Source organism: Mycteria americana, unplaced genomic scaffold (genome assembly GCF_035582795.1).
Source record: "Mycteria americana isolate JAX WOST 10 ecotype Jacksonville Zoo and Gardens unplaced genomic scaffold, USCA_MyAme_1.0 Scaffold_43, whole genome shotgun sequence".
Classification (NCBI taxonomy): domain Eukaryota; kingdom Metazoa; phylum Chordata; class Aves; order Ciconiiformes; family Ciconiidae; genus Mycteria; species Mycteria americana.
The window spans coordinates 357455-384579 of NW_027445630.1; the positions used below are offsets into that span (position 1 = coordinate 357455).

General features: G+C 58.5%; 2 protein-coding genes across 5 annotated transcripts in view; one reads left to right on the top strand and one right to left on the bottom strand.

Annotated features, from left to right (window-relative positions):
- Window positions 1-2032, bottom strand: MRPS12 (mitochondrial ribosomal protein S12). Its single transcript, XM_075490062.1, has 4 exons — window positions 1832-2032; window positions 802-954; window positions 605-686; window positions 1-518 (listed from the first exon to the last, which is right to left on the bottom strand). Exons 1-4 carry the CDS (start codon window positions 2015-2017, stop codon window positions 112-114), a joined length of 828 nt encoding a protein of 275 aa, XP_075346177.1. The 5' UTR covers window positions 2018-2032; the 3' UTR covers window positions 1-111.
- Window positions 1157-27125, top strand: part of PAK4 (p21 (RAC1) activated kinase 4) — a 26880-nt gene continuing 911 nt past the window's right edge. Inside the window, exons 1-9 of one of the 4 annotated variants that reach the window (XM_075490040.1) lie at window positions 1157-1240; window positions 2120-2184; window positions 22378-22601; window positions 24519-25193; window positions 25726-26169; window positions 26276-26409; window positions 26517-26643; window positions 26732-26857; window positions 26984-27118. In XM_075490040.1, the coding sequence (XP_075346155.1) occupies window positions 22398-22601; window positions 24519-25193; window positions 25726-26169; window positions 26276-26409; window positions 26517-26643; window positions 26732-26857; window positions 26984-27118 (1845 nt within the window). In that variant the 5' untranslated portion in view covers window positions 1157-1240; window positions 2120-2184; window positions 22378-22397. Of the gene's footprint in view, window positions 1241-2119; window positions 2185-14322; window positions 14474-14527; window positions 14831-15232; window positions 15408-22377; window positions 22602-24518; window positions 25194-25725; window positions 26170-26275; window positions 26410-26516; window positions 26644-26731; window positions 26858-26983; window positions 27119-27125 lie in introns of those variants that run through there. The other 3 variants (XM_075490039.1, XM_075490041.1, XM_075490042.1) reach the window with 3 other exon arrangements.

Sequence of the window (27125 nt, forward strand, 5' to 3'; positions counted from 1 at the left end):
CACAGCGACAGCCTTTAATGGGTGCAGCGAAGGAACAGCACGCTCCCCCCGCGCCCCGGGGCCGCCGGCACGGCGTCCCCGCGCAGAGGGGCCTGTCCCTGCTCCCTCCCTTCACTTCTTCTTCTGGATGTGGGCGCAGTCGTACTTGCCCCGCACGATGGTGAGCTTCACCCCCGGCAGGTCCTGGGTGCGGCCGCCCTGCACCAGCACGACGTGGTGCTCCTGCAGGTTGTGGCCCTCCCCGGGGATGAAGCACACCACCTCCTTCCCGTTGCTCAGCCGCACCCGCGCGCATTTGCGGTTGGCCGAGTTGGGCTTCTTGGGCTTCCGGATCAGGTTCTTGATCACCACCCCCTTGATCTGGGGGCGGCCGAAGGTGGCCCCCAGCTTGGGAGGGGGCGGCTTGGGCCGGCCCTGCCGGTGCATCTGGTTGAGGGTGGCCATGCCGGCGGCCTGCTGCGGGCACGGCGGCACCGGCCGCCTCCCGGCCACGGCGGCGGGCGGGAGCGCCCCGGCAGCTGCGGGGGAGGAGAGAGAGAGAGTCAGCGGCCGCCGGCGGCTCGAGGGGCCGCGGGCGGGGACGGCAGCGAGGCGGGATACGCACCGCGGCCGTGCAGCGAGGCCGCGGCCCTCAGCAGAGCGCGGAGCGGCATCCTACGGGCCCGCAGCACGGCGACCGGCGAGGCCTGAGGGGGAAACGCCCGGTTAGCGCTGCCCGCGGGCGGCAGCCGTGGCCTCGCCCCACCGGGGCCCCTGCTGGGGCCCCGGCCCGCACCGGAGACCGGCGGGGGAGGCGCTCACCTCACGCCGCCGCCATGTTAGCGCGCGGCCGGGGCCTTCTGCCGCGTTTCCCACCGCGCCGCACTCTGATTGGACAGCGGGAGCGCCAATCTCCCGTCCTTCGCTCTGTGATTGGCCACACTCCCCCTCAGCCGTCTCTGACGGCAACCGCTCCTACGGGTGCGCGGCGGGGTCAAACGCTGTGCGGAGCCACGCCTTCCCCCGAGGCCACGCCTTCCCCGCTTGAGGCCACGCCTTCCCAAAACGAGACCACGCCCTCCCCAAACGAGACCACTACCTCCACGAGACCACGCCCTCCGCGCCCCGAGGCCACGCCCCAGAAGGCGGTGCTTGTTGCCGGGGGAACGCGGGCAGGGCGGGTGCCCGGATGCGGCTCGATCGCAACATGGCGGCGGCCGAGTGAGCGGGGGGAGCGGCAGCGCTGGGCTCGTCGTGAGGGGTGAGTGGGGGCCGAGGGGGAGGCGAGGGCCCGAGGGGGACGTGGAGGAGCCTGAGGAGAAGGGGAGGCTGGGGGGGGCGCGGGGGGTCGGGGGAAGGGGACTTTGGGGGCCTGAGAGCAGATGGAGAGGCCTGAGAGGAGATGGAGGGGATGAGGAGAGGGGGGAGACTGGGGCCGGGAGGCTGAGGGAGAGAGGAGATGGGGGGACCTGAGCGGGGGTTAGGGGGGTGGGGGCTATGGGGAGGGAGGGTGCTGAGGGGCCGGGGGTTTTGGGGGCGCCGGGTGTGAGGGGCTGAGTGGCCCGGGGAGAAGGTGGTGTGAAGGACTGAGGGTCCTGGGGGAAGGGGCAGTGGGGGTGCTGGGGGGGAGGCTGGGGGAGCCCTGGGCCGAAGGATGTGGGGGCGAGGGAGTTGGTAGGCTGCGGGAGGGGGGGGGAGGCTGGGAAGAAGGGGAGGGTGAGAGCGTGTGGAGCTGGGTTTGGGGGGCTCCTGAGGAGCTGGGCCGGGGGGCGGTGAGCGGAGGGACAAGCGAGCTGTGCGCTCTCGGGGAAAGCGGTGACGCCAGGGAGGGGGATATGGGGTCTGCCCAAACCCTGGGGGCTGGTGGGGCGAGCAGCAGGAGGCCTGGAGGGGAGCGCGGGCAGGGCAGGGCAGGGCTGAGCCCGGGCGTGGAGAAGAGCCCTGGAATTCGAGGCGAGGCAGGAGGGGAGCTAACAGCGGGCGGGGAGGCCAAGGGAAGGGTAGGGATAGGGCTCTGCCTTCCTCCAACACTCCCCATCCTAAAAATAGTCAAAATTGTGGGTTACAGGGTATTGCGGTCTAGGCACCGTGCCTGGCCACGTGTCAGGGAGCCTTACGGAAATCTCTTGTTCTCGTGCAGCATCTTTCACCGGAGGATCCCGGCATGCTTAGCTGAGTCGGAAAAGAGTTTTCCCTTCCTCGCAGGTAGGAAACGGAGACAAAATCATTTGCCTGGAGAAGCCCTTTCTCCCCGGGGCTCCCATCACCGCGCGTCGCTCTTCAGAAGTCCTTATTCTGCGTGTGTGCTTTGCGATCCGATATCGGAGAAGGGTCTTTCTGTGCCGGAGTGTGTCTGATGCTCTTCCCCAAGCACAGGAGGGAGGAGGATCAGGAGCAGCACGATCGCCTTCGCTATTAGGTTCTCATAGAAAAGCTTTCGGAGCCCCCCTCGGCTCTTTGGGGTGTGGAGATGGGATCAGCCCTCTCCTCATGCACTCGCTAACACACTGGGATCCAGCTGGGAGGGAGCGGGTTGCAGGAAGCACAGAAAAACACCCAAGAATTGTTTTTTCTGGTGTCTTTTATCTGCATTCTCAGTTCCGTGTGGTTTTGTACACCCATCAGCGTTCACAGGGCGCTTCTCTCCCCAGTAGCGAGGCGAGTTAATGGTCGGTTGAGCTGCAGAGCCCCGGGGTAGATTTTTCCAGCGACTCATGCGACTTTGGGCCGGGCATTCGGAGGCAACTGGGTGCCTTCGCGCAGGAGCCGGCATCCCTCGGAGCTGCCGTAACTCCTCTGTCTCATGCCGAACCCCTCGAAAAACAGGGTTTTGCCCTGGTTTTGGCACATCGGGAGCAGGGCAAGAATAGAAATCGCGGTCTCTGAACTCCTCTGCGGCGCTCCCGTGGCTGTAAACGCGAGGTAGCAGTGCTGCACCGGCCAAAACTGCCAGAGCTGGTGCCAGCAGCGCTTCGGTAAGTTGTTATTGGGGACGGAGAATCGACAGGCAGGAGCGCAGGCAGCGTGTGCCTAATGCAGGTATGGTTCTCGGGCCGTGAAATTATTAATTTCTGTAACTCCTTTCCCTGTGCCCACGCGTTCACTCCACTGAACGTATCTGCAGCTGGAGATAAGCGCCTTGCACTTCGTTTTCTGTGTGTTCCCATCGCCGGTGGTGCTTTGTTTGTCAAAGGGAAACGAGAACAAAACAAGAAAAGTTTCAGGATTAGTTTTGAGTTGCGTTTTCCCGGTAATTTACTGAGTTTTGCAACAATTAACTGGGTGGGCTGCAGGGCCGCAGAGGGACTCTGACAACGCCCTACGCAGTAGGCTTGTAAATAACTGCAAATTGGATTTATTGAGAATACCCAGCTGTGGAGCGCGGCGGTGGGGAAGATGCAACCGACCTTAGGAGAGCTGTGGAAAAAAAAAAAAGAAGGTTTTAAATAAAGCCCCAAAGTTTGAACAGTGGCCAAAGAATGAGCTGCTGGCTGCCAGTACAAACATTAACTAATCCTGGCAGCCTTTTAAGGCAAGTATCTTTAGTTCTGGTTAAGAAATAAACCTGTGAGAAGTATGGATTGTCCCCGGTGCAGGTTGAGGGAGGTTTTCTGGGAGCTGCGGATGAATGCCACGTAGGAATAGGACTGTGAAACGTGGTACCCGGCGAGGGTGTGACGTGAGGCTGCACGAATCTGCGGCCGGTTCATCTTCCTGCCGCTATAACCACCTCCAGAAAGATCCCTGGGGAACCTCCTGGCTCTGCTGAGGAATTACTGCCCTGCAATTCCCAAATCCCAAATAATTGGAACGTATTTGGGCGTTGAAATAGAGGCAGAAGTTTCCCGGGAAGATGCCGGTGGAATAACAACGGCTCGGGTTGTGTTTCACCTCTGCCGAGTGGAAACTGCTCTGCTCCCCCTCCCGTGTCGTTCCGAGTTCCCAGATGTTTTCCAGATACCGGTTATCTTCATTTGCGCGTGTGGAGGTGACATTTATTTTACCAGCGCTTATCAAATCTGCCAGAAGGAAGCTGTCTCTCTAAAAATAAAAAGAATCACAGGGTTTTGCTCCGAACCGTTCAACACGCTTTGTTGTCACGTTGGTGACTTGTTTACGCGTGGGCTCTGCGAGCCGTGGGTTTGCGTGTCCGTCTCCGTTTAGAAGGTGGAGATGTCATCGCTGACGTCTCGCTAATTGCTGTCCACCTCGCTGGGGATGAGCAGAGCCAATCAGCGCAGCCTGAAACCTGGACACCGCACGCTTGGGAGCTGTCGGAGCAGCGAGGAGGGGAAAGCAGCGCCGGAGGAGATGGGCTCTGGAAGGGACGAGGTTTGGGATGGGGCAGCTCCAGGGCACGTTTGTGGAACGTCCCTGCGACGGCGCTTTTCGCCTTGCAGGCTCGGCTCCTCCACACTTGACTTTTTTCCGATGAATAATTTAGGAATTTGTGGGTGTTTGGCAGAGGGGGTGGGAGGGGAGGAAGCGTAATTTTACATCACCGCTGGTGGTTACAGCTTACGTAGAGCCTTCATGGTCGATTTAGCACTGCTGCAGAAGAAACGGTTCCCTCTAAACGCCAACGGGACGTGTTCCTGGAGCTGCGGGGGACCAACACGCTGCCATGCTCCTGTCCTGGCATGGGAGAGAGCAGCCTTTATCGCACCACGTGCTTTCGCCCCGACTCCAGAGAGATTTCCCAACCACGGTGCCAGGTTCGATGTCCTCTTCCCAGCCAAAACGAGTGTCCGGAAGACGAGGAGCAGGGCTGACGAGCCTGCAGGTCCTGGCTCTGCAGCAAGTTTTGCCTCCCCGTCGAGATCACTTGCTTTGGGGCCACATCCTCGGCGCTCGGATGGAAGGATGCGTCCCCCAAAGTCCCGCCTGGCTCCAGGAGAAATCCCAGGGACATTTTCACGGCTTCCCTGCAGCCTAATTACAGCTGCGTCTTTTTTATTTAATAAAATCTGATTTCTCCTGAGCTTAGGGGAGGAAGGGAGGAATATTTGCCATCTGCCTGATGAATCGAGCTGCGGTGGCTTTAGTGTTTTCAAAGGCAGCTTTGCGCGGCACAGGCGCAACTCGTGTTTCCAATCCTTCCTGAAGGATTTGCTGTTTTCATAGATTTTGATTAATTGGCATAATTGGCAATTGGATAATGTTTTATTAACTCTTCAGCCCCTTGTGTGCTCTTTCTGCAGCTTTAAACGAAACCCTTCAAAGCTGCTTCTCCTCGAGTAAATGATTCCGGGCGCGAGTTTCTCGCTTGGTTTTCGGGCGCTTGCGTTGCAGGCAGAGGATGTTTAAGTAACGATTATTTTCTCTAATAAAGTTGGACGTAATGAAAGTGTAATTCTTTTGAACTGTGCTTGCTCCGCTCTTCCTTTCCCCGTGTCATGCACTTACACGGTGCAAATAAGCTATAATTTCTGTAAATGATGTAAGGGGCTAATTAAAGGTTTTACTCGACTAATCATCTTGCAGTTTAATTAGCACCAAATGGTAATCACTTGCTGAAGCATAAATTGACTTCTCGGCTGCTTGTTGCGGAAGCATCCAGCCCGCTCCGGCAGGGCTGTCGGAAAAGGGGCGCGGAGGTGCTCTGCCTCCCATCCCGGCTTCATTAACCCCAGCGCCAGCACAGGCGTTAATGAGTTGTTGCCAAAGACATAACCTCGCGGTTGCGCCTTCCTAATGTGCAGCGTGCTCCGTCTGGGCAGGCGGTATCAAGTCGGGTCGTTAAAATCTCTTGGCCTGACGAAGGGAGGGAGCGTCAGCCAGCACGGTACCCGCTTGGAGCTTTTATTTCCCTGTTTTCCAAGGCTGGGCTGTGCGAAGCTGACTCGGCTGCCGGCCCGGGAGCGGTGGCTGCCGGCCCACAGTGCCAGCACAGCTGCCCGTTGTGCAAATGTGATGGTGTTTTTACTGTCACTAATGCCACATCGGGGCCTTTCCAGCAAGCGGAGAGGGAGCTGAGCGCCGACCGCTCTCTAAATACACCCCGAAATCGCCTCGCGACACCAACGTCTCATCGCCCTGCCCTCCTGGAGCCTCCCGGCTCGTCGAGAGCACGTGTAATTAATGCGCTGTGCAGGGGGGAAGAGCTGGAGATGGCCGTGTCAGTCCCGGTTTGCATTCTTGGCGTGCCTCGCTCCCCTGACCCCGCAGCTTCTGGCTCAGAGGAAACCCTGTGCTGCAAAAAAAAGCTGAGCCCGGCCAGAAATTTGTGCTCCGTGGAGCATATTTGGGTCCGGTGGTGTCAGAGAATTGTGCCAAAAGGTGTCGGTCACCGTCCGTCCGCGTGCGCTGTGACGAAGCACAACTGTCCCCAGCGAGGACACAGAGGTATGGGAGGGGTTGGAAGTGTCTCCATCTCGTTAGCGCCGAAGGGGAGGCCCTGGGTTTTGTGCTTGTGATTGTGTGGGGTTGGTTTTTTTTTTTTCCCCTTCCTGAAACAAATACTTCAGCTGATTAAAATGTTCTCGCCTTACAAACTGCCTCCAAGTGACTCCTCCTCTTTCTTTTGAGAGCAGGCTCCTGCAGAATAGCTGCTGCGGCGGGAGGTGGATTTAACAAGCACTGGGGTAGGCTCCCGCGCTCCTGGATCCCTGGCCGATCACCTCCCCCGTCTCCTGGAGCTTTCTAACGGTCTTTGGCTAACGAAGAGCAGCGTGGTGATGTGGCAACCCAGCTTTGGTGTCCTGCTGGCACCGTAAGAGGCAGCGGCAAGGCTGCGGTGTCTTAACCCCACCGAGAAATGCCCCCTTTTCTGGTGCCTTCCCCACCGGGAATATCCACGGTGTTGGATCGGTGGAGGAACAGCGCGGGCGAAGGTGGGGATGTTGGCAGCGATGGGGTGAAGGCTGGGCTGATGCTGGGGGAGCCTGGGGCCGGCCGCAGAGCATCCCTCCTTCACCTCCCACTCTGTGCACGTGATTTAACGAGCTCCCTCGTCAGGCGAGAGGGACCTGGCAGATTTAGGAGCCTGGCATATTTGGGCTGGTGGTCCCCGTTCGGCACGTGAGGAGTCCGACTCCAGCAGAGCTGTCGAGGGTTCGTGCGGGGACCCCTCTGCCCTCGGAGCTGAGAGGGAGCGAGAAGAGGAGGTTGCCCACCCAACGTCTTTCTTGCTCGATAAGGATTTTTAAGCCCAAACCATGTTTAGAAGTACAGTCCGCTGCTAGGTTGCATTAAAATCATCATTACAAGTAATTCCCCTCCGAGGCTGCTGGGACAGCGAGACTGGTCGTGCATTAATGGAAGGGACTTTGGCTTCCTTGGTGCTTATTTATCATCTGAAACTTTCTGTCACCTGTCGACCTCCTCCCAGGTCAGGCGATGTCCCTGCAGAGCTCTTTCCCGATGCGGATTACCGACCTTTTGCTGCTGCTGGGGTTATCTGGTTTCGATAAATAATAATAGAATGAAAACAACACGGTCTCAGCGATCTCCCTCTCGTACAGCGTCTCCTCCGGCAGCCTCAAACGTGCGCCGTCCCCTCGCCAGGAGTTAGGTGTGTGGGGGACCCCACCCCGTGTTTCGGGGTGCCGGCATTGCCGTGGGATACGCAGCCGACCGAGGGCTCCCGTCCTCCGCGAAGGAGCCCCGAGAGGTAAATCCGGAGCGCGCAGTGGCTCCAAGCCTGCCGAAGGCTAATCGGGTTTGTCACAAGCCCAAGGTCAAGCCTGTACTCGCTTTTCTCGTTTCTTTTTTCTTTTTATCCATCGCTGAAGAGCTGGAGCGTCTGATTTAAATAAATGGGGGAACCTTGGACAATTTTGTTTATTTCCCTGGTGGCTTAATGCCTTGTTAAGATGTTGGAGATATCGGCTACAAATCGAGTTCCTCTCCTCCACCCTTGACCAAAGGGATCTTCTGCGCACGGAGAAACCTGTTTGTCCTGGCCAGGATAAGTGGGAGGAGAAGATGCCAGATATAAACTGGGAGACTCTTCTCTTTTTTAAATCAGTTTGGAACTTCCTCTTGAAATCACACTCGAGGGTGTGGTTAACCCCGCTGCAAGCGGGGGGGTCACAGGTGTAATAGCTCCTCGGCTGGGTCGGCAGTTATTCCTCATCCCCTGTCCCAAAACAGTTCGTCTTTCTGAGATTTTCCACGGCAGTTGTCAAACTGTTTCTGCTTCCAGAACAGATATCCCAAAACCAGCGTGCGATTTGCATTTCTCGCGCTGAAATGACATCCCTTTAACTACAAGCACCCGCTTGCTGTGTTGCCAAGTACGCAGTAGGATGGAGTTTCCTTAGTTTGGGATCTTTTAGGCTGGATTTTGCTTGAGGATCGTCGCTGTTGTTCGAAAATTGGCGCTTTTGCCCGATGCTGCTTTGCTGGGAAAGCAGCCATGCGCAGAGCTGGTCCTTGGGGCCGAGCTGCTGGGGCTCTTTGCTAATTAAAACCGATGTACATACCCAAGCGCAGATTTAGATCTTGGCTCGAGGCCCTTGTCTGTGCTCCTGGCTGGCGTAGGTGTAGGTCTGCAGGGGTTTGAGGGAGGCTTTTGGGACAGGACAGCAGCTCCCAACTCCTGGAAGAGCCTGGGCTCGAGCATTTCCAGTCCTCCCACCCCTCCGGCATGTCCAGCCGGAGATGCTCTGGGTCCACGTACGGACATTAGGTCCGGGTTAAAACCCGAGCGCATGAAGGCTGCTCAGGTAGCACCCACGGGCCTCACACCTCCGCTGCCTCCCGGGGGTTCAGCACATCATCCTCGCTCAGAAACGAGCTCCGCACATCCCTCCTGGCTGGCTCCCTATTTAATTTCTGCGTTAATTATTTTCTGGTGCCCTGGGGTGCAGTCCTCTTGCCCTTCCCACGGCAGTCAGGCACCGGAGCGATTCCGCTCGGGGATTAAATGAACGAAGACTTTCCAAGCGTCTGCCAGCTCAGGGAGAAATCTTGTTTGAATGTAATGGTGGGGAAAGCGGAGGTGAGGAAGCGGAGTGAGTTTTATGTGATATCCTGCATCGAAGGGTCGCCTGGCAAAGCAGAGAAGAGCCAGAGGATCAGTTTGGGTCCAGAGCTGATTTTGGAAAGTGATTTCCCAAAGCACCCCAAGATTTCATCTCCTGTGTGTCCGTGCATGCAGCTAATTCTGCTTTAAAGGGAGAAATTCGGTCTGCAGCGTTTCTGCCTGTATCTCTGGAAAATGAGATAAGGGTAATTGGAGCTCATGCTTCGAGGCACAAATTGTGTCTGCAGGGAATGGGAGGACCGGCCCGTTTCTGGTGCAATATTGTGCCATGATGATTTAAAGGAGAGTTTCTGGGTGCTGGGTGGCTTTGTCTTGGGGGGGGGGGGGGGGGAAGTATTGTACCGGTTCCGTGAAGCTTTAGAGAATAAGGTAAAATTCAGTTAGCTGAATCAAAGTTGGTGGACTTGATTTTTGGCCAGAGCTCTTAGTGGGTGCACGAAAAACCAGGGGTACCCCGTTTCTTTTTTGTACAAAATAATCCAATAGTTTTGGGAAAATCCCATTGCCTTCGTTGACGTCTCTTCCCCTCATGCTGGTTTTTTTTGAGCGCGGTAGCTGGTTGCATGAAGGACGCGAATCCTTTTCCGAAGCTTGCCGGCGGCGGCGTCTGCTGTTCTCTAGCACCTCTTCTCTGAAGACCTCGGAGCTCTTCGTAATCACCTTCCGCTCGGAGGAGCCGGTATTATCCTGCTCTATTGAAGGGGAAACCGAAGTGCCCAGAGGTGACTTGCTCCTTGTTGCAGAGCGAGTCAGGAGAAGGGCCGGGAACAGACTCCCAGAAACCTGCCTTTTGGTGTTAAAGCAGGAAAAGGACTTGAGCCGTGGCAGGACAATGACTCTGGAGTGGATGGAAAAAGGCAAAAATTAAAATTAGTTTCTCACTCGAAGCCTAAGCTTTCTGCCACGAAGAAAGTGCCTCACTAGGCTGGTTTGTGTGTGTGCTGGTAACTGTTTCGGACCTGGCGTTGCTTTGCCGCTGCTCTGTGGAGCATCAGATGCAGATGGAAATAGCGAGGCTTCGTGTTTGCGCAGCTCTGAAACAATATTTTGATTTTCTGGCTTAACCCTCGCTCCACCAATGGCTGGGCTTTGCCAAAGCAATTACTCTCTTACAGCTGTTCACAGCAAAATCCTGCAGTATCAAGGCAATTGTACCGGTATAAATAAATTGGGAGATTTACCCAGATGCGAAATAACCTGTCGAAATCTCCCCTCTATTTTCTAGCAGGTAGTTCCCCGATTTCGGAGTGCGAGGTGTCTGTACAAAGAGCTGTGCGACACAGACGGGCGCTGCAGCCATCCCCAATTCCAGCCAGCGGTGTTGCCAGCCATGTTGCAGAGTCAAATGGTCGCTCGCTGTCACAAGCTCTGCTGAATCCAAACTAATTTATTCCTTAAAAAAAACCCCAACAAAACAACCTCCTGCAATTGTTTCCCTTCCCGTTTGTGGCGGGCGATGGGATTAAGGTTTAACCTCTCTCCGCCTGGTCTGCGGGTGGCTTCGGAGGGAGCTCGGCAGGCACTTGCCTTCCCTCCCTGCAAGCCCTGGCTTGTCGAGGTCCGCAGGCTCCTGCACCTGAAACTCGTGCGCAAGCATTTTCCCCGCGCTCGGGGCGGAAGCGGCGATGTCTCATCGTGGGATGCCGCTGAGCTCCATGGTGGGGGTCACGTAGCCGTGGCCCCGCTCGGTGCCACCGACTCAGTGGTCCAGCACCTGGACCTCTAACGCGTTGGGCTCACTTTTTTTGCCTGTGCTTCCTCGTCTTGCCGCACGTCGTGCCAGGGCGGTGGGACGGCGCTGGGGCGTCCTGCTCGGTGCCCCCCAGCAGGACGGAGGAGACGTGGCCTCGTGAAAGGCTCTTTGGCAGCAAACGTCTCGCCGTGGCCGCAGGTAAAACATCTGGGGCTGCTCGGGTCGAGCTCAAGCCCCGCTGGAGTTGCAGGGACGTGCACCGAGCACCGGCGGTGGAGCAGAGCTTTGATGTACCGGTGCCCTGTGCCGCCACGTCCTGCAGGCCGGAAGTTTTGCTTTGGGACAACAAGATTAAAGAAAATGAATCCCCTTTGATCGAGCTTTTGAGGCTGCGTTTGGGGAGGCGCGTTGCCTCTGAAACCAGGAGGATCCTTGCAGGGGTTATAAAGTACTTCAGATGCTTTGAATTCCAGGATTCCTCTTCCACTCCATCGTCCGCCTGCGGATGTCGGGTTCGTTTAAGTGGTAATCCGTCATTTAATCCATCCCAGGTACCGCCCCATCGCCCCGTCGTGCTCTCCACCACCTGCGTGCTCTGGCAGCCTCGACCAGGTCCCTGGTTTTGGCCGCTCATCTTCCTCGAGCGGCCCGGCGCAGTGCTGGAAGGCTGACACCTCTCCTCCTCTTTGAAGGTTGCCTCTCCCAGCGCGGGACGGTTCCCTCCTCGCTTGTGCAAAGCCAGCCGGGCCAGTTCAACCCGCCCTCGCCGGCAGGTTAAACAAACCCGAGCAAAGCGTTACGCTTCCACCGTCTTGGTGAGGCAGACGGCAACGTCCTCGGCTGGAAGAGGACGCCCGTCTCTGCCGCTTCGCTTGAGGTTTGTCCTTTGAGATCTTCCATCCTCGGAGAATGTGATATCGTCGAGGAAATCCCAGGGTTCCAGCTGAGCTGCCAGTGGCGCTTCTAGTACAAGGTGATTTATCAGCAGGTATGAAATCCTCTTGGCGCAGTCCTCGCTACGCAAATATCGAGCCGTCGATCGGGGTTCTTAACACAAAATGTAAGAACAAAGGCTGGAGCAATAACAGCTTGAAGGCGCATGAGAAGTTTATTGCCAAATAAAAGGCGATAGCGGGGCTGAGTCTGTACCGCACAGGCCGTGGGGAGGATGAAGTCTCTGCAATAGCTGATACATCGCTTTTTTCTACTGATATTTTGGAACTTTGTTGTGCGAGCAAAGCGCGCTTCAGCTTCTCGTAGGGTCGAGTTGCAAGTGGAGTTAATTTTGGAGATAAGCTTTTGTTCTGGGGCTCTGAGGCGCTACCGGGATGTGCTTACACAGTGGGAAGGGAGTAATTAGGTGGTACCGAGCAGGCAAGCGTGCTGTGGGTTCAGGAAACATTAGGATCGTCTGCAAGGCGAGGATTAGGAAGACGTGCGCCTTTGCTAATTTTGTTCGAATTCTGAAAGATTCGGGGGCTAGAACTATTTCTTTGATGTGCTTTTATCTTTCTATGAATTAATTAGTGTGTTTCACAAGACACTAAAATTGATGCTGGGGGCTCTTTGTGCTCTTGGCAGCGGAAGAGAGCAGCTGGTGAATTTTTGTATTCGCAGCAGCTTTTGAAGACGTGGAATCAGAGGTTTTTAAGCCGCTGCTTGTTCGTACTGACACAAGAGAAATAACTTTCCAGAAGGACAAATGGGTTTTGCCTCTTGCGTTAACAGAGATGTCGTGGCTCAAGTTCTTCCCAGCTCTCCGCTGCTGTTTTTCTCCTTCCCAAACAGATAAAACAAGGAACCCGTGAACCCTAAAATATAATCTCGAGCCTGTTCTCGAGCTCCTGGGAGCTTGAGATGAATTTGGTGCTTTTTACCAAGCTGGGTAACATCTTAAATAGCTGCAGCCGCAGCTCTCTGTTAAGGTTTTAAGCGAACCGCCTCTCCCTCCGAGCACGCACACAGCTCTCGCATCCCGAAAGGCTCCAGCGCCGATGGATCCAGGCTCACGAATCCGCCCAGCGCAGGCGTCTGCCCGTGGAGCTGCCGTTCAAGACCCCTCCGAGCCATGCGGCAGCATCGGGATCCTCCGTCCTGGTGATGCCAGGAACACCGTGCTTGGGCTGCACCGAAACACGCTCCTTCACCACCTCCCCCAAACACCCGTGGCACTCCGGTACCTTCTCCAGCCGAGCGGAGTGAGGTTGTACCTTGTGAAATTGGAGAGGAAAAAAAAACAAGTGGTGGGAGAGGTTAGTTTTCATCTGATGATCTTTTTGTTTTTTCCCCCGGACGCCACATCCTTCTGATGTGATTCTAGGAAAGCTTCCAAGCGCCAATTAGGAGTCCGATGGTGGTGCAGAAGATATTTTGATCCATGAATATTCTGAAAGAGAATAAATAGGAGGAAAATTAGCGCAAATGGGAAGTGAGCAATCTCGTTGTAAACCATGATAGATGATTAACATTCCTGACTGTGGTTTTTTTACCCCCTCCCCACTTGTAAAAGCCATTTGAATAAAAATAAGAGCTTCTCAGCTGCGAGACATCGTCGAGCTCCGTCGGATGGAGTTGGCAGAGGCGCAGCCGTGGTGGCTCGACTCCTATCACCCGCAGGTGCCTGCTGCTCTCCTCTGTCTCGCCCTCGCTGCCCGGTTCATGGCCTGGCACCGTCCTGGCAAACACCGATGGGGCGGACCATGCACAGCGGAGGCTCACAGCTGCTCGGTTGTTCGGCACGGCGGGCTGCCGTCAATTTGCGACACCAGGCGACCCTCCCAAGTTTCTCTGCAAGATTTGCCGGCTCGTCAGGCCAATCCGAGGGTGCTTCCTTTGAGCAAACACCAAAGGGGAGAAAAGAGAGGAGCGAAATACGCACGCTGATGCCAAAGCCTTGCTTTTCTGTGCCGGAGAGGGCTCAGACACCGTTCCTCCTCGCAGCGAGCGAGACGGAGGGTGCGCACCACCTCATGGGACCCGCCAATTAGTGCCGTTTTCATTTAGGAAACGGCATCGTTCTCATTCAGCCGGAAGGCTGAGGAAGAGGCAGAGGCTTGAGGCAGCAGAGTTGTGATCCTCACCCTTAGGTGAGGCTCCGATGCCCAGGTGAGGAGCCCCTCGGCTCATCCTCATGCAGAGGGTCCGGATTGCACCTAGCATCCCCTGGCCAGGCTTCAGGGGTCACGTAGCTTAACAAGGGGTCTAAACCCAGCAAAACTCTGCGGTCCTGGCCACGAGGGGTTTGGCTACTGCAGCGCCAGCGTGTGCCGGTGGTCCCCATCGATGGGCACGCTTCGCCAGCATGCTCTCTACCCGCACCCCGGGGCACGGACACGCTTTTAGGGGCTCTTGAGAAAGCTGGATGAAAGCACTGAGGGGACGTGCAGGGGGAGGGAGGCACGTTGGAAGCACGGTGTGGCAAAGGGCTGCTGCCCTCACCGGGGAAATACCCAGGCGAGCCGGGCTGGGAGGGCCGGTTCTTCCTGCCAGGGTAGCCAGCAGGTTTTCTGCCGGCTCTCCCCTGCCCTTTCCCTCTCCTTCCTTCCCCGTCTCTTGATCCCCAGCCACCCGGAGGGGCACTTGACTGGCTGCTTTGTTTCAAATGTTGCTGCCTCATTGGTTCCTGGCTCAAATCTCCTCTATTCCTGCTCCGCTTCTTGCAAGCTTCGTCTTTAACCCCTCCGAGCCTCGTGGCGGCTGCGCTGCCATCTCCTCTCCCGGCTATTCCTTCCTCCGTGCTCTCCCGACGGATTACCGGCCTTGCAGCGTGGGTGAGAGTTCAACGGCGGCGGCGCTCCCACTCCCGGAAAATGGTAATAACGCCTGTTGAATCGCGGGACCATAGCGCCGGCGTTAGTCACTGTGTCGGGCACGCAGAGACTGTGGGAAGCTGTTATTTCGGTCGCTGACTTCGGAGCGGGACTCACCGCTGCGGGAAGCGAGCAGGACGGGCTTCGCTCGGCGAGCAGCTTCGCCTCCCCAGACCCCCTTTGGGGTACGCCAGGGTTAACCGCGCTGCTCTCCCCTGTGCCGATCTGTCCCCGGCATCTGACCACCGGAGGATGAAGGAGAGGAAAGTCCGGCTGTCCCGGTGCGAGCCCGGAGCCCGTGGGAGCCCGGCGGCAGGAGCGTCTGCCTGCGAAACCGGTTCTGGAGCGCGATAAGAGCAGGTTGGGAAGTGCAGGAAGCTGGGAAAGTCAGCACCGCGGCGGGGAGGGGGAGAAAACACTGGTGGGGAGAGCTGCGTGCCAGGACCACCGTGTTGGCTGGGTCCCCTGACAGCAGCGGTCGTGTCCCCCATGGGACCGAGAGCGGCCGTCAGGATCCAGGAACCGGGTGGGGGTCCGGGAGCGCGGACCCCGGCCAGTGTGGGCAGCTGATGGCGGATCGCCCCGATCCGTAGGTCTCCCCACATCCCGTCCCCCGCTGGCCCCGGCAAGGACGGGGACGCCGCGGCCCCGGTCCTGCGCTCGTCGGCCCGTCGCTCCCCGGTGCTGGGGGAGGCGCTTTGGAGTTTGCAGCGTCAGGAGTCGGGAACGCTGCCGCCAGCCGGGAGCGTTGGGCTGGAGCTGCTGGCCTCCAGCGTGAGCTGCGAGCCCCCCAGCCCCCTTTCCCCCCCCGGGGGCACCCGTGCACGGTTTTGGGGGGCTTCCTCGGTCCCCATGCCCCTCTCAGGGGGCCAGGGCTCGCAGTGATCTTCTCTCCCTCCTCCCCCTCCGGCTTGCAGGAAGCAGGAGGATGGTGAAGGTGAGTAATGCAGAGTCTGGCTGATTTTTATGTTTGTTTTTTTCATGAGTTTTAACCAGGGTATTTGGGGAGGGAGGAGCACGAGGGGGGACTCTCGGAGGAGGTTTATTCCCCTTCCGAGCCCGAGCGGGGTCAGGCAGCTGTCGGAAACGCGCGGAGCAACAGGGGATCTCTCCATCTTGCCGGCTGAAGCAGGTCTGTTGTTCGTTAGCGGCGCTGCGAGGTGAGGCCGGTGTTTCGGGGGGAACGGAGTTATTTCTGGCAAGGAGGAGGGGAGAGCTCTCGTTTTCCCTGTGCGGAGGGCTTGCATGGGAAGCAAAAGGGGAAAAATTGAAGCCCGGCAAGCAGGGGAAAGCTGAACCCTGCATCTGTGCCACACGGGGGATTTGGACTTTTAAACTGAATATCCCTTGGCATGGGCTTCCTGCTCGGCCGCAGCTGGCGCGCGGGTTCATGGCGTGGAAGGGCTGGTTGCCGGCTAATGCTTCCCAGCTGGTGGCAAGCAAAAGGTGCTTCTTGCCTGGAAGCAAGCGGTGGTCGATAATGTCACCTGGAGCCAGTGTCACGGTGGGAACGAGGCTTTGGGGGCTTGTAAGACCCCCTAAAAAGCCTCGTGACCGAGCCTGACCTGGCCTGAGGAGGAGACCGGAATGCCGGAGTCGGTTGTGAATCGGTGTGGTGGGTGACGGCGCTGGCACCCGGGGGGTTCCCCATGCTCTTGGGGTCCCGTGGGCTCCTCCGCCCTCAGAGGAGGCTCCCGGTGAGCTGAGCCGATGCCGGGCGCAGCCGGGACTCCAGAACCCCCTCTGTGTGTTTTTTTTTTCTCAACACCACGTAATTCGACCAACTTCTGAGCGCCCTCAACTAAAATTGTGTCTTGAAATCCAGCCGTCGCCTGCGTCAGGCAGAAAGTCTCTTTGCGGAGCCTGGGGTAGGGACAGCAGCTCCGGGATGCGAACGTGGTGCAGCCGCAGGACAAACAGCCCCTTTCTGCCGCTCCGGGGAGCAGCGGCGGCCGGACCAGATGTTTATTTTGCTGGGCCCGATGTGTTTAAAGAGGAGGCGAGCATGTGAACCACGTACAGCTGCACCAGAGATTTCTTCTTGGGCACAGGGACAAACGGGACGCTGCTTCTGGATCCTGCCGGGGATCTGTTAAATCTGTTTGCCATTTGTCCGCACTAATGGCAGGACACTCTCCTGCCAATGAGCATTCAAATCTAGCAGTTTTAGATTTTATGCAAAGGAACAAATTGCCTGCGTGCACCTTTGTCATCTTCCCCCCCCCCCCCCCCCTTTATTTTTCATTTGAAAGCTGCTAGCAAACTCCCCACAACGTAGATAAGGTAGGTTTCGGGGTGTTCGTCAGCAATGGAGAATATTCTGCCCTGTTTTGTTTACTCAGGGCTGCTAGAAGCGTTAGTTAATGGCTGACTAATTAAACAAAGCGGAGATAAAGGGAATCTGACCTGGGCTAGGACGGGGCTGAGGAATGTGCATAGCTCTGGTGGAGGCGAGTATCTAGAGGGGGGAACGTGGGGGAGATGTTAACCCACTCTTAACCCCTTCCTCCTGCAGAGAGCCCCGTCCCGCCACCGAGAGCTCCTCCAGGCTCGGCTCTGCCCCCCTGCCCCTTTGTGCTGCCCGTCTTCCCCCTGCCAGCCCCAAAAGGATTTTTTTTGTGTGAAGCCAAGGTAGATTTGGAGGCTGATTATCCTAACTAGCAGTATCCCGAGGCGCTCGGATGCTCCAGCCTCCGGTGTGCAGGTTGATGTATATCCTCCAGGTGTATTTTCCTTAGACTTCCCTGCAGTTAAACACAAAGCAAGCAGTTTTTAAACATCCCACTCAAAAGTTTAGCGATTATCTCTCAAAACCAGGAGACCCTTTGCCATCCAGAAATGGGACTTCGGTCCGCATGGCGATTCCGCAAAGGCTCCTGCGTGTGAGGAAGGATCCCGTGTGAAGGAAGCGGCTTCCCAGGGTGGTGTTTGGGAGCAACTGGTGCAGGTGAAAGGAGGGGCCAGCCTTGCTTTTCCTTTCGGGCATGGTCCTGCCGCGGGGATGGCGTGAAACGCCTGTTCCTCCCCAAAACGGCAGCGGTCTGCCTGGCCTAGAAGCTATAGGAAGCCGGCGTGATGCTCACCGCGGCGGTAAAAGGATGAACTGAGCAAAAATGCCCGCCCCAGGGTGACGTTTTAGCCATCAGGGTCTGCAAGGTAAAGTTTTCCTGGCTCAGGAACCCCATAAACCTGCTGGCTGCGCGCTCACGCCTTCGTTTACTCCTAATTAATGTGTTTGCCTGTGCGCGGTGCGGTTCAGGATTCACCCCAGCCCAAGCCGGCACTCGGTTGTGCTGCAGACAGCCGGAGAGCGGCTGTGTCAGACCCCCGGATTGAGCAGGTAAAATGGGGAAGCGCAAATATACGGGATTCTCCCCGTTTTTTAAAGGGGGACCAGGACGGAGGTGGAGGCATCCAGGCAGAGGAAAACTCGGCTAATGGATTGAGGGTTTATTCAGAAAATCTCAAAGATTGGGAAAGCTGGAGAGGAGGGAGCACTTTTGCGGATGCCTTGAATGTGGCGGGATGCCGGAGCACCGGAGCTGGGATTTCCTGCGTGGAGAAAGGGATTGTCTCGGGAGCTGTTGAGTTTCGCACCGCGCAGCCTGTCGGAAGCAGATTCAGGAGACTAAAATGGAAGGAAACGGCCACAATCGCCACCCAAAGCCAGTGAAAGTGGGAAAAACGGATCCGCCCCGCGGCAGCCCGGGCTCTGCCACTCTCCCTGCGCCCACCGCAGGATTTCGGCGTTGTCCCTGAGTCCCCGTGTGTCCCAGGATCGTCCCCTTCTGCGGGATGGGGACGGCGTGCGTCATGCCGGGGGTGTCACCCAGCTCCCTGAGGATTCAGCCTCTCAACTTGACCAACTTAAATCCCCTTTTCAAATTCTGTCAGCTTGCTTCTAGCCCGGTCCTGGGCACCGGCCGCCGTGAAACCAGCCGGTGGGGTTAGGCACTAACTAAAGGTCACGCTGGAATTGCGTCCCGCCAGCTGCAGCGTCACCCCAAAATCCTCCCGGCGAGCTCCCTTTGGGTTTGGGCACTGCAGGATGGCACTGCTCCTTCCAAAACTGGAGAAACGAGGGAGTTAAATAAACAAACCTTAAATAGTGGCCTAAAATGCCAGGCTTCCTTGCGTTTGTTTTACGCAGCTGCCTCCACGTCCCCGATCCCGTGTGGGAGGGGTGTGCTTCCTCCCAGCCGCCTGCTTTTACTAACAAACAAATAAAAACTGGTTTTTCCTCCGCCAACGGGCTTTTGCTGGTGAGGCGGCAGGGCTGGAGCTGGACACGGCGAGAGGCTCACGCCACTGTGGCTTGGTGACTTCGTCCCCGCGGTGGCTTTCCCTCGCCGCCGGTGCTCTGTGTCCTATAAAAGAGGGGATTTTGGTGCTTTTTTTATGTTTTAAAGCCCGAGCTGCTTCTCAAGTGAAAGCGCTGACCTGCTTGTGGTTTCAGGCAAGTTAAAGGTGGGTTAATTTGCAGCTTTGTCCTCTTCTCTCCCTGGGGGTCGCAGCCAAAGTGAGGAGCATTGGTGTACCGGACACCGGGGTTCACGCTCGAGCAGGAGCCTGTTTAAAAGCATCATCTGACCCCCATTAATTGCAGCACCTCCCGGACCGCAGCTCGCTGAGCACCAGCAGATCCCCGGCAGCGGCCGTGAACCAAGCTCTGTCACCCGCCGAGTCCAGAACAAGCCGGTAGTTACAGAGATCGGCTGGATTTGGCAACTGCCGGCAGACTTGGCAGCTCTTGGCGCCGCTGCCAGCGGGCAGGTGCCGGCGTTGCCGTCAGTAGCCAGAGCACCGAGCTGGAAATACCCGGCGCTACCGGTCTTTCCAGGCTGCGGCAAAGGTGTTTCGGCAGGGGGCTGCTTGCCTCGCTCACCCCTCAATCTGCATCGGCTGCACCGACCGCCGGGACCCCACGTGTACGGGGCTGGACCCGGAGGACGCTCAGCGTGTATTTAATGGGGGGAAAAAAATCAGAGTTTAAGGTCATTAAGCTGCTTTAGGAGCATTTTGAGTCACTAATCTTTCCCCTCGACTCACGCTGGTGTTTAATAGGGTCCAATAGCTCCAACCTGTTTCTCTCCGGCTCTCATGCCGGTCGGGATATCAGCAGAGCCACAATGCACGAGAGCGAGGGCTCGCTCTCGAGTGCGCTCACTTTAGGCCTGGGCATGGTGGTATCCATCTAAAGCTTGATTTATTTTTTTTTTTCCTACTCCAACCCAGAAATTTCTTCCTTTCCCCTCCTGCTCCCGGGTCAGGAGGAACAAGAACACGCCTGTCAGAGATCGTGCCGACTTCCAGCATCTGCTCCGCTGCAGAAATTATTGAAACAATTCAAAAAAACACAACATCAAATTGTTGATTCAGGGGAGGCTTGCCAGCGCTCCGGGCTCCCGCTGGGCAGGATCTTTGGGTACCTTTGAGCGTGGAAGGATGCGGACGTTTGGACGGTGTAAACAAGCCGCTATTGTGCCTGGCTGCGGGTGTTTACACCAGGAAAATCGGCTTCGGGGTCCACCCTGGGGCCAGGCTTCCTCCGCGGCCACGGCTCTTCATCCTGGGAGACCGGGATGCGTTCAGGGATAGTCCCGAATATGCCGTAAATGAACAAAACTTGTAAATAAACGAACAAAACCGGCTGCATCGGGTGGCTTTGTCTTTGCAGCCTGCAAAGGGAAACCGTATAACTTGTCAGGCCAAAACTGGGTTTAAATTTAATGCTGAAAACGTGCTGGCTGGGCTGCTAAGTTTAGCTTCAGCAGCCTTGACTTGTATTTTAGGTTCCTTGGCCTGTATTTAAGGGCCTGAGTAAACAGTCTGCTGTTCTCACTCAGGCTGAGCATCTGCACGCCTGGCTTTTTGCAGGTCAGGCTGTTTTTCTTGCCAGTTTATTCAGCTTGTAACTTAAAACGCTGCCTTAGAACCACGCTTAAATGTGGTTTTAAGTGACAGCCTGTAAGTAAAAGGCTTAAGGAATGGTGTTAGTCACTGACGTCCAGTGAAATGACCTTTTCCTGGCTGTCGCTGGACCGCCTGGGCTTGCATTCGCTACTGAGCTGCTTCCCTCATCGCACCTTGTGGCTTTTTTAAAAAAAAATCTCCTCACTTTTAATTGTGGGAGGGGATTTTTTTGCTTAGTTTTTAGATTTAGGAGCATTACATCAAAGGGAGGAGGGAAGCAGCAAAATGTCTGCAAGACCGGGGCTCCCAAAACGTCCCTTCTGCTGGAAGAAAAATAACCCCCGTGTGAATTACACTGGGGAGGGAGAGAAGCAAAGAGGAAAGAAGCAGGATTATCCCGGGGGGAGAAGACCCTCCGTCCTGCCACCCCTTCACGGCTTCAGGAAGACGACCGGAGCCGTTGCGCAGAGCGGAGGGACGTTCATGACCGTCTCAGCTGGTCGTGTGAGCTGCCGAATCCCCGGCCGCAGCGTTATCTCACCTCCGGGATGAGCGAAGGCCCGGCAGCGCGGCGGTTGCGGTGGAAGGAAGCAGAGTCCAGCCCCAGCTGGGCTTGGAAATGCCTTTGCGGTGAGGACAGGCGTTAGTGAGTGATCCAAGCCTGCGTTGTCCCATGATTCACGGAGGCGATGGTGCTTCCCGGGGCTGGGCCGGGTCGCATGGCCCCCGCAGAGGCTCCTGCCAGGAGCGAGGAAACTTGCTGCTGCTTTGGTGTCCCACCAAAAGCACCCCAGGCCCCTTCGGTACCTCTCCGAGAGGTGCTGCACACCGCCGGCTTTCCTTTGGTGGAGAACTTTGCAGAATCAGTCACCGGGGACCAAAACAGGACCTCGATCTGGAAGACGGTGATCGTAACCGAAGTCGTTCCGCAATGCAGGGGTGCATGCGACCAACGCTGACCCTGTCTTGGCAACACGTCCCACGTGCTTGAGAAAATACCTTTAATTAGGGAGATTTTGCTCGAGGTCCCGGCCAGGCACCCGTCCACCTGCCTGCTGGGCTCGGGCAGACCTCCGCTCTGCTCCCTATCCAACCGGTTCCCCGTCACTTCGGGGCAGCTGGTGACGGGGAGCCGGGGGGAGACGCTGGAAGGGGTTGCTTTGGGTTCATCCGTGGCCAGCTAACAAGCCCAGAGGAGCACAGGGTCGGTGTTTTACCCATAGGTGTCCGTTCAGGTGCTAGTGTTTAACTTCGGTATAATGATGAATGTCTGCCGGTTCCCCTGCCCGTCCCGGTGGGTGTTTTCTGCCCCAAGGAGGCTGCAATGTGTCGGTTGAAGCCCTTGCGGGGACAGTTGCCAAACTCCGGATCGAAACCAGCGCAAGAGTAATTGCAGTGCTGCAAAACACTTGCGAGATCAGCCCTAAATCCCTGGGTGCTGGGACACAGCGTGTCTGGGGAAGCTGCTGGTGGAACAGCTGGAAGGAGAAGAGCCGAGGACATTGCCCACCCGGGTGGTGACAGAGAGGGACGGCGGGTTGTGGAGCCGAAGCTCGTGTGGGATTTTCTTGTGTGCTGTACAAGTGGGCAGCCCGGAGCCCTGAAAAGCTCCCTCGGTTGCCCTGGTTTGCGATCGATTCCTTCGCGTTAAATAAATCAAGGCAGGAGGGACCTACAAATGCGTCTTCAAACACACAGCGATAAAAATGGGGGATAAGCAGGACTGGTGGGGGGATCACAAACGCAGCTGTGAGTTCAGGTGGGCTATAAAACCCTGCCTGGACGGGGAACAGCCTAACGAGGCGCGGGGCTTGCGGTCCCTCAATGTGTTTCCTTTTTGGCACACGTGTGGCAAGTAATTATTTTGCCAGAGAGCAAGATCAGTTCCTAAAGAAGGGGCTGTTCGTTTTACGGCTTGCTGAGGTCCCCGGCGCACTGCCCACCTCTCCCTCCTCCTCCAGGCTTCATTTTTGTCCCTCTTCTTTGCCCCCCAGGTCTTCTAGCCGGCCTCACCATGTTCAGCAAGAAGAAGAAACGCATCGAGATCTCTGCTCCCTCCAACTTCGAGCACCGCGTCCACACCGGCTACGACCAGCAAGAGCAGAAATTCACGGGGCTGCCGCGGCAATGGCAGGGCATCATCGAGGAGTCAGCCAAGCGCCCCAAGCCGCTGGTGGACCCCGTCTGTATCACCGCCATCCAGCACGGCTCGCAGAAGGTAGGCAGCTCCGCCGGCGTGGCCTCTGCCCCATCGGGGAGGGCTGGTGATACTGCTTTTGGGGCCAGAAAGCCAGGCTGGGGATAATTTGGGCTCCGTGCCCTCTCCCTGGGGTGCTGCGGAGCAGGTAAGGCGGCAGTTCGGTCTCTAACCTGCGCAGGCGGCAGTGGCATCCCCACAGCCAACCTCAGCGTGGGGCTGTGCGGGACAGGGACCACCCCACTGCCGCCCACATGGTGTGAAAACCTCTCCTGCATCCTCCCAGCAGCTGGAAAAAACCCACCCTACAAGAAAACGCCAGGGAAACAGTGTCTGTTCCTTCCCATCTCATCCCCTCCCTGTGCCTGTGTTTCCCCAAGCCGCCGTTATGTCGTTTTTTTAAAGTCTGGCTTGTCTGCTCCCCTCAGTCGAGGACACCCACGCCACGCCTGCGCCCCAGCTCTCTGCTCTTCCTCCACCTTCACGCTAATTAAAGTCCCCGGCACCGGCCACGGTGCGACCGGCATGCCCAGCACTGGCGTTCCCGCGTGGCCGGTGGCTTTGCTCGCTCGGCTGGTTTTCCCCGGACAATGGGCCGGCTCCAGCGGCCGTGAGTAACGCCGGCTGCAGCCTTTCCAAGCGGAGCCGGCCGGGCAATTCTGCTGACCCAAAAAGACGCCAAAACCGGCAGGGCCCCTCGGCGCTGCCAAGCTCCGTGGCTCGTGGTCGGGAGCGGCTGCATCCCACACAGCCGGGGTTTGTTGCAGAAGTCCAGGTTCGGTTCGCCTGTCGAGGAAATAACCCGCTCCCCGAGGCGGCGGGAGGAGGAGGAGGAGGAAATATAAATAGCCAAGGATGGCGGGCTGCGCTTGCTCGCCCTGTACGCAGATGCTTTCTGCAAGAGGAAGGCATCCTCCTCTTCGGAGGAAGAGGAGAGGCCTCGAGGATGGATCGCTCCCGTTGTCCTCTCGCCTCTTGCTGCGTGGTTGTGCCCTCCGAGGCTCAAATCCCCCAGGGCGCAGATTCCTCCCCCAGGGCTGGGAAATGAGGCACGTCCCTCCCCACCCCAGCCAGTCTGGAACCCCCTGCGCAGCCCACAGCTCCCCAGTTTGGGTGTCCCACCCGGCTGGGACCTGCCTCCCAGCATCAGGCTTCGTTTTTCCCTGTTCTGCTTTTCCCCTTCGCTCCCAGGCAGCACTCGGGCCAGGCTCGTTACCCTTTGGCTAAACGAACCGCATCTCTCCTCCCCCCCTGCATCTCCTCTCCCTCCTCCACGGGCCCATGGCACCGAGGGCAGGTGGGACCAGCGCCTGCCCCAGAGCTTTGCTGGGGCTGGACCCCAGCCGTGAGCAAAACCTGCTGCCTCTGCACAGTTACTAATAACAGCGTTTTGGGGGCAGACGGAGCTCCTGGGCACAAGCCAGGGGATGAGGCGCTGCCGGCGTCCCCCCAGCCCCTTCCCCGTGAGCCCCCCGAGCGGGGCTGGGTCTGGCCAACGGCTTCTCGGGCATGCGGTGCCTCTTGCGGCGCTTGGCCCATCTGGGAAGAGAGGCGCGAGGCCGGATCCGGCTCCCCGAGGGATCGCCCTGTTATTTTAGTACCTAGAAAGCTCCCGGTGGGGCCCGGGGCTGAGGAGGAAAGGCAGAGCCCCCTCCCCTCTCCCCCAGCCTCCAGCATCCTCCTCCGTGGGGCTGCACAGCCCCGCTGGGCTCGGTCGCCTCCCGGCATTCGACTGGACCGAGGTGGCATCGGCGCCAGCCCCTGGAGATCCCCTCCCCTCCCCGTGTCCCCTCTGTGTGAGCCGTGTCCCCGTCACCACCAGGCATTTCATTTTCATTTTTTTTTATTTTCTTCCCTTCTTTTTTTTTTTTTTTCTTTCTTTTGTTCTGTTTGTGCTTTGTGTTCCTGTCCGCCTCCCGTCCCACGTCCTGCTCAAAGACCATCGTGCGGGGCAGCAAAGCCGCCAAGGACGGCTCCCTGACCTGGCTGCTGGACGAGTTTGAGAACATGTCCGTGTCCCGTTCCAATTCTCTGCGCAGGGACAGCCCCCCCTTCCCACCCCGCCGCGACCAGCTCTACCAGGAGAACGGCCTCTCCGAGGGCCCGGCCGCTGCCCGGCCGCACGAGGATGCCGGCAGGAGCAAGGAGAAGAGCCGTCACAGGGCCAGGAGCGAGCTAGAGCAGGGCAAGGAGAGACCCCGGGAGAGGGAGGACCAGCGCGCCCACCACCAGCAGCAGCCCCGCGGGCAGGAACCCGGCCCCAAGCCCGCTCCCCCCGCCGGCGGCCGCCCACCCCCTCCCGAGTACCCCAAAACCCCCGCCGAGCGGGACGGCTGGCGGGACTACCCCGCCGACAGGGACTACAGCGAGCCGGCCGACCGGGTGGTGCGGCGGGAGCGCCCCGAGCCCTCCGACAAGCGCCCCAAATCCACCTACGCCGGCGAGACCAGCCCGCAGTCCCCCCGGGACAAACGCCCGCTCTCCGGGCCCAATATCCGGACTCCCAACATCCCCGTCTCCGAAGGGGTGATGAAGACGGCTCAGCAGACGGGACGGCCTTTTAATACCTACCCGCGGGCTGAGACCGACCCCGGCAGGGGCGCGGGTTCACAGGTAAAGGTTCCCCCCCTGCTCCCCTCCGCTCCGACCAGATCCGCTTGGCAGCGACCTCTCCTTCTTCCCCGGCTGCGCAGCCCAGGGGAGCTTTTCCTCGCTCTGCCTTTCCTCCGCCTCCTAGAAAAGCAGCCTCTCTCCTCCGCTTCCTAAGCAAGCGCCAGCTAACGGGCTCCTGCGCTCTGATTAAGACCGGTAGGACCAGCACGCACCGAAGAACGCCGGCCCCACGGCCGCTCCGCGCTTTCCTCCCCGGTGCCGTGCTGGCAGCACGGGCCCCATCCTTGTCTCCGAAGCAGCCGCCGGCTCCTCTGCGGTCTCCTCTCCCCCTTCCTCGCTCCTTCCAAGCCTGTCTCGCGCAGACCTTTCCTTCGGCAGTGCCCGGCCCTGCTAACGCCTCTGCCGCTCGCTTGGTTGGAGGCCGCGGGGTCGGCACCCGGCATTTTGGGGACAGCAGCAAAATCCCGGCTCTGGCCGCGCGCTCTGCTGGGCTTTTGGTGGCTGACATCCCTCTCCTCCCATCTCCTTGCAGGCAGAGCACCGGCCGGGACGACCGCAGGAGGTGGCATCCAACGGGCCGGTGAGCGGCGGTGCCGGCTCCTCCCGAGCCCACCCGCCCGGTCCGCCGCGCTCCAAAAACCCTGAGCCGCCCCATCCCGGCCTCACCCCGCACGCCTCGGACCCCCACCTTGCTCGCCAGCCACCCCCCGGCCCCCCGCCGCCCCCGGCGGGGCCGCAGCAGCCCCGCTCACCCCAACGTGAGCCCCAGCGCGTCTCCCACGAGCAATTTCGGGCGGCCCTGCAGATGGTGGTGGATCCTGGAGACCCCCGCACCTACCTGGACAACTTCATCAAGATCGGCGAGGGCTCCACCGGCATCGTCTGCATCGCCACCGTCAAGAGCACCGGCAAGCTGGTGGCCGTGAAGAAGATGGACCTGCGCAAGCAGCAGCGGCGCGAGCTGCTCTTTAACGAGGTGAGGCAGAGCTGGGACCCCTCGGGGACCCCCCCGGGCTCGCTCAGCACCCGCTTTCAGGTGTCGCGCGTCGTAGGGGGGCTCAGTCGCAATCTCCCCTTGGCAGGTGGTGATCATGCGGGACTACCAGCACGAAAACGTGGTGGAGATGTACAACAGCTACCTGGTAGGCGACGAGCTCTGGGTGGTGATGGAGTTTCTGGAGGGCGGCGCCTTAACCGACATCGTCACGCACACCAGGTACGTCCCCGGGGACCCCCGCGTGCCCCCGCCACCGCCGGCTCGGCACTGGGGTCGTCCGCCACCCCGGCACGCTCAGCTCTCGCTTCCCGCCCTCTCCGTCGTAGGATGAACGAGGAGCAGATCGCGGCCGTCTGCTTGGCCGTCCTGAAGGCCCTCTCCGTCCTCCACGCGCAGGGCGTCATCCACCGCGACATCAAGAGCGACTCCATCCTCCTCACGCACGACGGCAGGGTAAGCGGCGGAGGGTGCGGAGCCTCCTGGCCAGCCGAAACGCGCCGGCCCTTCTCATCAGCCTCCTTCCCTGTCCCTGGCTTTCTAGGTGAAACTCTCCGATTTTGGGTTTTGCGCCCAAGTGAACAAGGAGGTGCCGCGACGGAAGTCGCTGGTGGGGACCCCGTACTGGATGGCGCCGGAGCTCATCTCCCGCCTGCCCTACGGCCCAGAGGTGAGCCCGCCGCCTATTTGGGGGTGCATGGGGCAGACCTGGGGGGCGTGGGGTGGGCTTGGGGGCGCGAGGTGGCCTCACCCCTGAATTAACCCCTGGCTCTGCCATGTCCCCCCCACCCCGCAGGTGGATATCTGGTCCCTGGGCGTGATGGTTATCGAGATGGTCGACGGGGAGCCGCCCTATTTTAACGAGCCGCCGTTAAAGGCCATGAAGATGATCCGAGACAATCTGCCCCCCAAGCTTAAAAACGTGCACAAGGTAAAGG